This window comes from Misgurnus anguillicaudatus, chromosome 4 (assembly GCF_027580225.2).
Source record: "Misgurnus anguillicaudatus chromosome 4, ASM2758022v2, whole genome shotgun sequence".
In the NCBI taxonomy this organism is placed as follows: Eukaryota; Metazoa; Chordata; class Actinopteri; order Cypriniformes; family Cobitidae; genus Misgurnus; species Misgurnus anguillicaudatus.
The window spans coordinates 20,423,309-20,434,088 of NC_073340.2; the positions used below are offsets into that span (position 1 = coordinate 20,423,309).

The following is a 10,780-nucleotide window of genomic DNA, read 5'->3' on the forward strand; positions in this document are numbered from 1 at the left end:
TTGCGCAATAGAAAAAAAATGGCGTTTCCAACAATATGCTATAAATGTAATATATGTGATTGAAAGGATTTATTAAGATTCAGGAGAATTTGTTTGTGAGATCTGAAGTAAGCTTATCACTCGTGTTCCCCTGAAAATAAAAACGCGACATAGATATTTCCTCGCAGCCACCGTACAGTAAACGTTTGCGCATGCGCCCTTTTCAAGTCAACAATGGCGGCCTCCGTTGGTGTGTGTAGGTTACACATGAGGGGCTCGGAGAAGCTTATTAGATGTTGTCTTGGAGTGTTACCTCAATCAAAAAGAAGATTGGCTACAACTACATCACATTTGAAAACACGAGCAGTGAAACAGACAGCGACATCCGGTATCATTGTAGTTTTATACTTGACAGGCATGCCAAGCAATAGATTTCAATATTCAAGTATTCAGCTGTTGTAAAACTTAACTGTATTGTTTCATTTCTATATTTCATTAAGATGTGCATAATCGGACTGTCACTAACCCAATCGTATTTCTGCTTGCTCCCCTTTCGTTTTCTTCCCGAAAGCAAAGGAGATTAAATCATTCCAAGCAATACAGGAAGAAAGAAGAGAACAGGCTGAAAGATCGGTCTTAATCAACTGTCCGGCTAAAATAAACGAAAACAAGTTTTTGGATGACCTGTCAAAACATGGGCCAATCAACAAGCATTTCTTCTACAACAGCTATGTAAGTTTGACAGCGCTACAGCAGCTCATATATCAAGATTAAAGGGATAGTTCACCCAAAAATGAAAATACTGTCATCATTTACTAACTCTTATGTTTACAGTCGTGTATAAAATTCTTTGTTCTGATGAACACAAAGAAAGATATTTTTGGATGTTTGTAACCAAACCATTGTGTGGACCCTATTTACTTCCATAGTATTCTTTTTTCCTACTATGAAAGTAAATGGGGCCCACGAACAGTTTGCTTACAAACATTTCTCAAAATATCTTTCCTTGTGTTCATCAGAACAACAACATTACACAGGTTTGTAACAACATAGAGTTTTAATTTTTGGGTGAACTATCCCTTTAACCATCACCAATCCTATTATATTTATTTATTATACCACTGGGCTGTTGGTTGAGAAATGTACCACGGGTATGGATTATATTTTGGTAAACACACACCTGACCTGTCAAATATCTTAACCATCGGAGCAATGTCTGTGGTCACCATGATATAAGCCGAATACTTGACTCTGGTCCTATTTGAAAATAATTTAGCGCCTGTTGTCAGTTATACCTTACATAACTATAAAATAATTGTGTCCAGATGCCTGTCACGTGACCATGTGTGTTTTTGTTGTTTTTTTAGGGAACATATGCTGTTGTTGAATTCTCCAGCAGAGAGAGCATCCTCTCATTGAAAGAGCGAACTAACATACCAGCTGTCCAACATGAAGCGGCTGTACCATTCAAATCCCGATTGCTTTCAGTCAAACAGACTGGGTCTGGGAGTAATTCTGTGCCGAATTTCAAGGAGCATTCCCCACCAACCATCAATGACATTATTAAACTGCTCTCTGAACAGGACAGTGTAAGTGACACTGAACAAGATCACTAAACAAGATTTGTTTGTTTTTTAAACATGTTTATTTAAGGCATATGATTATGCTCATGAAAAATTATTTTAAAATTATGAAATGAAAGGTGTGCTCAGAGTTTGATTATTTTGTCTTTTTACATTTATGCATTTGACAGACAGACTCTTTTATCCAAATAACCCTATAGTGCATGCAAGCCATAGATTTTTATCGGTGTGATCCCTTGTAACTGTTTCCTTAGCTCCATTGGTTTGCATTATGGTTTAAATCCAGGGAACGCACATACTGATACATTTTTTTATTTTCAATGTGCATTTAGTGACTTTGGATTAAAGCGTTGGCCAAATGCATCAATATATGTCGCTCAGTACTCAATGACTTCAAAGAAGCTTACCTTTGACTTGTTTCACCTGGTTGAAGTTTTATAAATTAGGACAATCACAATATTTTCCGCATTTTATTTTCAGATAGATGAGCAACTGCTGTGTCTGACAGAGGCTTTACAGCTTACAGAAGAGAACATCAGCCTGCGATTCTTGGTCTGCTCTCTTCTTAGAGACATAGCGGCTGCATATTTCCCAGAATGCATTATCAGGCCTTTTGGCTCCACTGTGAACAGCTTTGGAAAATTGGGTTGTGACCTTGACATGTTTCTGGACCTCGATGGCATCTATGCACCAAGCCAAAAATCGGTCAGTTTTATTAGGGTGTATTGTTTACTATGACGTGTTCAGGACAATGTTTATTTTGGGCATTTTACACCATACGTGGCAGTCGCGAGTGTCCAGTTCATTTTCAATAGGAGACGTTCGTAAGGTCCGCACACCTTGCTCGTGCACTCAAAAAACATGCGCTCGGGCGCGGTTGAAGATAAACTTTTGCATGTACTGTGTGAAATGTGCATTAATGAGACTAGAATTGTGTAATTTGTTAAATATAAATTTCTATAAATTGTTGCAATGTTGTTTACAAAGTAGTTAAAAACATTAACTAACTGTTGTAAATATTACATTATTTATTGTTGTAGTATTGATTATGATTTTTTTTTAAACAGGGTTCAGGTGTCTCTCTGGAGTACCAGGTAAAGAGAGGGGCATCAGAGCGGGTTGTCACCCAGAATATCCTCTCAGTCGTTGGGGAATGTGTAGACAAGTTTGGCCCTGGATGTGTTGGGGTCCAGAAAATTCTCCAAGCTCGATGTCCTCTTGTCCGCTTTGCTCACCAGCCCTCTGGCTTTCAGTGTGACCTCACTGCCAATAACAGGTATTAGACACTTCATTTTTAAAACTATATAATAGTTTATCTAACATGGCAAAGTGTCCTTTTGTATTTGTGGAGATTTCATCTGTCTGCTAAATGACACCCTCAAATGACATTTTAGAGACACAAAATTAGACATGTTTCTATCTTTCCACAGCCAAGATGGAAATCGAAAGTTAATACGCTTTTAAATTGGTGTGGTGTGAGAATTAAGGAAACTCAAGTTAATCCTACTTCCTCAAAATAAAGGTCACCATGATGCTTTAATTTAGACTGTGACGTTCCCGAAACGCACAGAAACCGGCTGTTATCTTTATGTTGTCCTAATATGCAGGATTCTCTCATGGACAGACCTGTGGGTTAGAGAGGGGGATTCCCGAATGTTTGCAGTGTAAACAGCATTTTAATGCATAGAGAAACATTTGTAAAACCCACGAAAGGTTTCATGTAACGTCTTGTTTGTAGGGTGGCGATGAAGAGTTCAGAGCTGCTGTTTCTGTACGGGACCCTGGACCCTCGTGTTCGGCATCTGGTGTTCAGCGTGCGGTGCTGGGCTCGGGTTCATGCCGTCACAAGCAGTATTCCAGGACCATGGATCACCAACTTCTCTTTAACGGTCATGGTGTTGTTCTTTCTACAGCAGAGGAGTCCTCCAATACTGCCCACCCTGGACCAATTGAAGGAACTGTCAGGTATATACAATCTTTTTATAACAGCCTTGTCTCTCCATATTTCTCTACTATATATACTACCGGTCAAAAGTTTTAAAACCCTTTTGTAGACAAAAATATACATGTGCCAAACAAATGAATTTCTGTTTTTAGAAAACTAAAATTTTATTTTAAAATATTATTTTTGAAATAGATGACTTAGACTGAATATTAAAGGAAAAGCAACCAATAAGAGCCCAGATTAAATGTGAATTCCTTTGATATTCTTTAAAATTCATCATAAGGTAAAAATTTGACACAATTTCTAGGCAAAGGGTGACTGCACCTCAGATGATAAAATATAACAGAGTTTTGATTTATTTTGGATGCTTTTAGTTATAATGTATATATATATATATATATATATATATATATATATATATATATATATATATATATGTATATGTATATGTATATGTATATGTATATGTATATGTATATGTGTGTGTGTGTATATGTGTGTGTGTAAATGTAAATGTAAATAAATTAATTATTAATTAATTTTCTAAATAAATTCTTATAGTCCAGTGCGACTTATATGTTTTTTTCCTCTTCATGACGCATTTTTTGACTGATGCGACTTATACTCCAGAGCGACTTATAGTCCGGAAAATACGGTATATATATAAGAGATTTATAAACTCTATCAAATTAATATTTAATAAATATATATAATATATATATACATTTTTTTATTTTTTATTTATTTTATTTTTAATTTATTTTATTTTATTTTTAATTTATTTTATTTTATTCTTCATTTTTAATTTATTTTATTTTTTATTTATTTTATTTTATTTTTTTTATTAATTTTTTTTTTTTATAATTTTTTGTTTTTTTTATTTTTTAAATTTTTAATTTATTTTTAATTTTTATTTTATTTTATTTTTTATTAATTTTATTTTATTTGTAATTTTTAATTTATTTTATTTTATTTTTAATTTTTAATTTATTTCACATGAGGTGAAATATTGATTTGATAGAGTTTATAAATCTCTTAGTTTATAAACTACACTTGGTTTTAACGTATTTTCCCGATTGTAAGTCGCTCCGGTGTATAAGTCGCATCAGTCAAAAATGCGTTTTGAAGAGGAAAAAAGATATACAAGTCGCACTGGACTATACGTCGCATTTATTTAGAAAATGATTTCACAAAATCCAAGCCGAAGAATAGACATTTAATTTGGAAAGACAAGTTATTCAACTAAACAATAGCACACAGAACAGCAGGCGGAATAGGTGTCTGTACATAAACAGTTATTTACACAATAAACAATAGCATACAGAACATATCTGAGAGGCTGAATAGTCTAAATTAACACGACAAGCCATATCAAGATTAAAAAGGTCCCGAAGTCATTCCGCATCACTGAGTCCATTGATTACCATAAATAAAGGAGCAGCATAGAGCGGACTCTTGTGGCTGTCGACGGTAATGGTTTCTCTTGTTTTATATGAAATAATTTTGCCGTGTAAGTCGCACCTGACTATAAGTTCCAGGACGTGCCAAACTATGAAAAAAGTGTGACTTATAGATTTGTAAGTGTCAAATATTTTTTATAATTATGCATATTTATATTTAATTTATTTGTAATTACACTGCACTCTGATGAGGCAGAGTTATAATTTCAGGCAGTTGTTGTCTGGGAATAACGGACCTTGGAATGTCTCCACTGGCAAATCAGAATCAAGCATTCCAGAGTGCTGTGTAATATATTTATATATTGCTATGGTGTCTAAGAAAGCAGAGCTTTTATGAGACAATTCTGTCTCATCCAATGCGGTCACACTAAAGTATAGTGGCCTGGCATATATCACGTTGTATGACTCTCCCCAGAGCTGACAAGCTACCCACACAATTATTGTCTAGTCTACCAGGGTCAAGGAGACTGACTCGACAATCGTGATGCACAATCTGTCCCTTTGTGGAAGGCCACTGACATTAAATTTACGTTTTGTGTGTGTGTGCACTTTTTAGGAGCATCAGATAAGTGTGTCATTGAAAGTAATGACTGCACTATTGTCAGTGACCTCAGCAAGATTACGGTGCAAAATAACACGGATACATTAGGTGAGTTAACATGTAATTCATACCAGTATAAAGGTTTTTACTTTTTTCTGTCTGTGTACTGCACATTTCTGTTATGCTTTATTGGGTGGTTTCACGGACAGAGATGAGCTTAAACCAGGACTATGCCTTAGTTTAAAGGGACACTCAACTTTTTTTGAAAATATGCACATTTTCCAGCTCCCCTGGAGTTAAATATTTGATTTTTACCTTTTTGGAATCCATTCAGCTGATCTCTGGGTCTGGCAGTATCACTTTTAGCATAGTTTAGCTTAATCCATTTAATCTGATTAGACCATTAGCATCGGCCTAAAAAATAACCAAATAATTTTGATGTTTTTCATATTTAAACTTCTGTAGTTACATCGTGTACTAAGACCGATGAAAAGTTAGAAGTTGCGATTTTTGTTTTATGGCTAGGACTATACTCTCATTCTGGCATAATAATCAAGGACTTTGCTGCTGTAACATGGCTGCAGGAGGTGCAATGATGTTATGCACTGCCCGAAAAGTCCCCTGCTATTGAAAGATACTAAGGGGACTATTTTAAATTCAAATGTTTAACTCTAGGGTAGCTGAAAAATGTGTATATTTTCAAAAAAAAGTGGAATGTCCCTTTAATAAGGAAATATAACTAGTTTTAACAAACATGCCTTACTGCAAACATTACTGGCATATTTTTTTGAGGCAAAACAAAGGGCACTGATGTATTTTAAGATGTGTCAGTGCAAGTTGTTTTATGTTTGGACTTTATTTATTTTAGTCTAGGACTAGTCTTAATTAATGTCTGGGAAATTGCCCCTATAATGCATTAATTTCTGCAGAAATTTGAATTAAACCTTTTTTATTCCCTTACACAGTTACACTGTTGCAGGAGTTCTTTGAGTTTTATGGCAATTTCCCCTTTAACAAGGCATCAATCAATATTAGGAAGGTGAGTCATCCTCATCATGACACACACACACAGCAGACACTGGTGACGTATTAACAGACCTTCCACAAACAGCCACCAGAGGGCGATATGTAGTCAATTTAAAAAAGTATATGAATTTAAACAGCATCTGTGTTGTAAACAATTTTTTTACTTTTTTGAAATATAAAAAAGATAAAAAAGTATATTTGAATTTAAACAATATCTCTGTCCTATATAAATATGCTCTGTCCTTGCATAATATGCATTTTCGCATAAAACTTATATGTAATAAAAAACTATCATACTATAATATAAACTTATATACTTTATATATATATATATATATATATATATATATATATATATATATATATATATATATATATATATATATATATATATATATATATATATATATATATATATATATATATATATGAATTTGAGTATCTTTGTCTAAATTTGTAATTTTTTTTGCTCATCTCTTTTCTAAATTAAAAGTTTTTTTATCTACAAATATATATAAAGATCTAAAGTAAATGTAAGAAATATAGGACTTTAAACAGGATCTCTCTAAACAAACGTTGTAGGAAAATTCCAATCTGAAGTGCTGTCAGTTGTTGTGTATAGATGCACAGTGTTTGTTTGTATGTGTGTGCATGCCTAAAGGCTTAAATATATTGTTTATACCTTTGGCAGGGAAAGGATCAGATCAAACCGGAAACATCCGCTTTGCACATCCAGAACCCATTTGAAAGCGCTCTGAACGTTAGCAAGAACGTTAACGCAACACAGCTAGAACGTTTTGTGGCACTTTGTCGGGAAAGCGCGTGGCTCCTTCAGCAGAGGGAGGTTCTTAACCGAAGTTCTAGCCAATCGGACGAATCCGTCTCGCCGTGGGGATTCGCCGCTCTTCTCCTTCCTTCAGTCACTGCAGGAGCAGGGGTGAAAAGTCGCAGGAAGCGAAAACTGGAACCAGCTAGCTCAAGGATAAAAAACCTGTTAGACTCTCTAAAGATCAAAGGTGCTGACGCCGCTGCTAAGAAGGGAAGTAACAATCATAGGAGGTGATATCCCTGACAAATGTTTCTCACCTTGAGGAAGAGGGTAAAATGGTTCGACAATGAAGAACTCAGTTTTTAAAGACCAATATGCTCAACATGGGAACACGAGATGTGTTTATGTATATTTCTACATTCAGAGTAAATAAATCCTGTGATTAACATTCAAACTGTCACACGGTGTTATGACAAGACATGGTTTCCCTTTCTAAGAAACGTATACTAAGCTCATTCTCCGTGTTTTACATGAAAGGGAAACTCTGTAGATCACACGTCATGATATGGCATATAGGAGGCAGAAGTCTACTGCAGTATTTGACTTCTAATGGAGCTTGATGGTTGTTGTGCTGGTCTGATAACAGCAGTCATTGCTGTCTCCGTTGCAGTGGAGCATAAACGATAAATGGCTTTCATAGAGCAGAAGCAAAGTTTTAATTTAGTTAGATCACACACAGACTCCATCCTCTCAGCGTTGCCATACCAACACTGCGGCCTAATGACTGAATGAGATGTTATGAAAGCAGCACAGGTCACTTCAGTGTGTGATGGTGTAATGAGAAGCACACGGTGAATAAAAGTTTACTGTCAACCAGTGTACATAAATATTCAAACTGTAACTGTTTGTTTTTTGTTTAAAGATCTTGTGAAATCACAATGAATGAGACCATTTATATGAAGATGTTCAGATGCAAAACACTCTAAGTGCCTCTGACTTTTTTTGGTAAATGAGCTTTTTTATCAGACTTGTAATGGATTCTGCCAGGTATTTCTAAATGGCCTGAGGATTTGAAGCAAAAATATTTGATGAGTGTATATAATATGTGCTGAGAGCATTTGGTTAATATCATTATCCAATTTTTGACTTGGGTAGGATCTAGAGACTTTTGCATCTGAGCTCTTCATACCTTTGTGTACTCCTAAATGTTAAGGAAACTCTTTACTAATTTTTTCTTCAGAGCAATAACACTGATGACTCATCATCAGGGTTCCCGCGGGGTCTTAAAAAGTCTTAAAAAGTCTAAAATTCAGAATGTTACATTTAAGGCCTTAAAAAGTCTTAAAAACACCCAGATTTTTATCCCAGGTCTTAAATTTAATTTACCCAAGTCTTAAATTTCTTACCTCTTTTCATTCCCAAAAAGCGTTGTCCGCAGAAAATAAAATAGTAATTTAAAACGCTGAAGAACTAACATTAATCAGTGGCGGAGGCAGAAAGTGTATGATGGTGGGTCTCTAAAAAGAAACGTTCCGCCCTTTGTCATAATCCACGCAAATTGTGCCATAAGCTATATTTCAGGTGTTGTGATCTGACTGTTTACTGTGGGTTTGGCGAGAAACAATCCTTAAACTTAGTTCTATAAGCAAAAATCTTTTTCGGGGTAATTTATAAGCCCGTGGCTTACCTGAGCATTTGCCAGGTTCTGAAACATAGAGGACACAGAAGCGAACCAAAATCAATGCTGCTTTATTGAAAATCAACTTAAACAGTCGGGCCGTCGAGTCACGAGCCACCAACAGCGTGTCAACTTTAGTGTTACACAGTTTTATATTTTAGACTTTAATATTGCTCTTTGCTGCGATGCACTTGAACCTAACACGCTTTCCCTTCAGCTCTCCACAAACATCAGCGATTGACAGACGGAAAGCAAGAAAGTACCGTAATAAACCATATATTTCAAAAAAGTGCAATTGTCTTTTAGGAACAATTCAAACGTTTTGATTGCGCAAATGCTTCAGGAGTTACGGTTAAATGAACAGCGGTAGATCAGAGCCCTTTCGCATAGGCAGGCTGCTGCATACGGCATCGCCTGGTTTATTTAAGTTAACTGAGCATTACATTCGCAAGTCATAAGCATATTACAACAATTAACGATTAACTAAGAATAATAATCAATATTTTAAAGTTAATTTCAAAGTTAATATTCTGAAATAAGACCATTTCTGAAATAAGAAATGCGACCCTTCGGAGGCTACAGCCTTCGGATTGAGAAACGGTCTTAGTGGATAACGTTAGCAGCACATATCAAACAGCCTTTTAATGGTAAATTTCATTTTCTTAATGCAGATTCATCCGTTATTGTGTAATTAGAGAGGCTATTAAACCTGATGGCAGTATATAGTGCATATTTATGCATAAAACGTATGGGTGGAGTGTTTTTTTTGGCCCTGTGATTCTGTATTCAATTAAATGCAATACATTAATTTATTAAAAACTTGTATTAATAAAATGCATATATTAATGCTTTTAGGGATTAATAATAATTGAAAGTGATCTTTTGTTCTTTGTATATTTATAAACAGGCACAAGATATATACACAGCACACAGTCAGTTGTACATTAAACATTATGGGGTGGTTTCCCGGGCAGGGATTAGCTTAAACCAGGACTAGGTCTTAGTTTAATTATGACATATATAACTAGTTTGAATAAACATGCCTTACTAAAACCATTACTTGTGTGCATTTTGATGTATTTTAAGATATGTCAGTGCAAATTGTTTTCAAGTTTGGAAAGCTCTTATCCCTGTCTGGGAAACCTCCCATATAAGCTTACGTACTACAGAGTGTGATGCATTTTAAAGCTTTAAAGTTGTATGAGGCAGATTAAAACTAGGCACAAACCAGCAGCTGACCATACTAACTGATCTAATATTAGTGAATTTTATTTGTCAAAAAGCATTGTTGATAGAATTTTATAAAAATACTACTTACACATATTAGTGTGATGTATAAATATTGTAAATCAATGCATTTCTTGACTATTAATTAAGAAAAATCACAGCTCTTTGCCTCTAACTCAATGTATATCAATGGCTCACTATGAGCCATTTTTGGGCTTCCATTGTCAGAAGTCTCTTCCTAAAGGGCTATGGGTAAAATTTGTCGGCGCCAACACTCGCGGTCTAATAGAGTTAAGCATAATGTATTTCCATGTATTTTGATTATCTGTTTTAAAACTGCGTTCATTTTATATTTTTCTATAACTGAATCAATAAAAATAGAACGTTTTAAGAATTTCTGAGATCATTTGAATGCTTCTAGTAATGTGTCGTGTTGGTCTTAAATTTTACTCATAATGGTCTTAAAAGGTCTTAAAAAGGTCTTAAATTTAACTTGCTGAAACCTGCAAGAACCCTGCGTCATGCACTAAACACATTTTGGTCCAATCAGATGCTTTCTATAATGTTGATGT

At 34.9% G+C, this 10,780-nt stretch overlaps 1 protein-coding gene across 1 annotated transcript; it reads left to right on the forward strand.

The window, feature by feature from the left end:
• Positions 1-4: 4 nt before the first annotated feature.
• On the forward strand, positions 5-10,577 carry mtpap (mitochondrial poly(A) polymerase). The gene is made up of 9 exons (XM_055176127.2): positions 5-367; positions 551-711; positions 1,347-1,568; positions 2,043-2,267; positions 2,630-2,838; positions 3,301-3,527; positions 5,524-5,616; positions 6,474-6,547; positions 7,226-10,577. Exons 1-9 carry the CDS (start codon positions 214-216, stop codon positions 7,595-7,597), a joined length of 1,737 nt encoding a protein of 578 aa, XP_055032102.1. The 5' UTR covers positions 5-213; the 3' UTR covers positions 7,598-10,577.
• The last annotated feature ends 203 nt before the right edge of the window (positions 10,578-10,780 follow it).

Coding starts and splice junctions, on each gene's coding strand:
- mtpap (XM_055176127.2), top strand. CDS start 214: ATGGCGGCCTCCGTTGGTGTGTGTAGGTTACACATGAGGGGCTCGGAG. Junction 2,839..3,300: donor GACCTCACTGCCAATAACAG/GTATTAGACACT, acceptor TCTTGTTTGTAG/GGTGGCGATGAAGAGTTCAG. Junction 3,528..5,523: donor CCAATTGAAGGAACTGTCAG/GTATATACAATC, acceptor TGCACTTTTTAG/GAGCATCAGATAAGTGTGTC.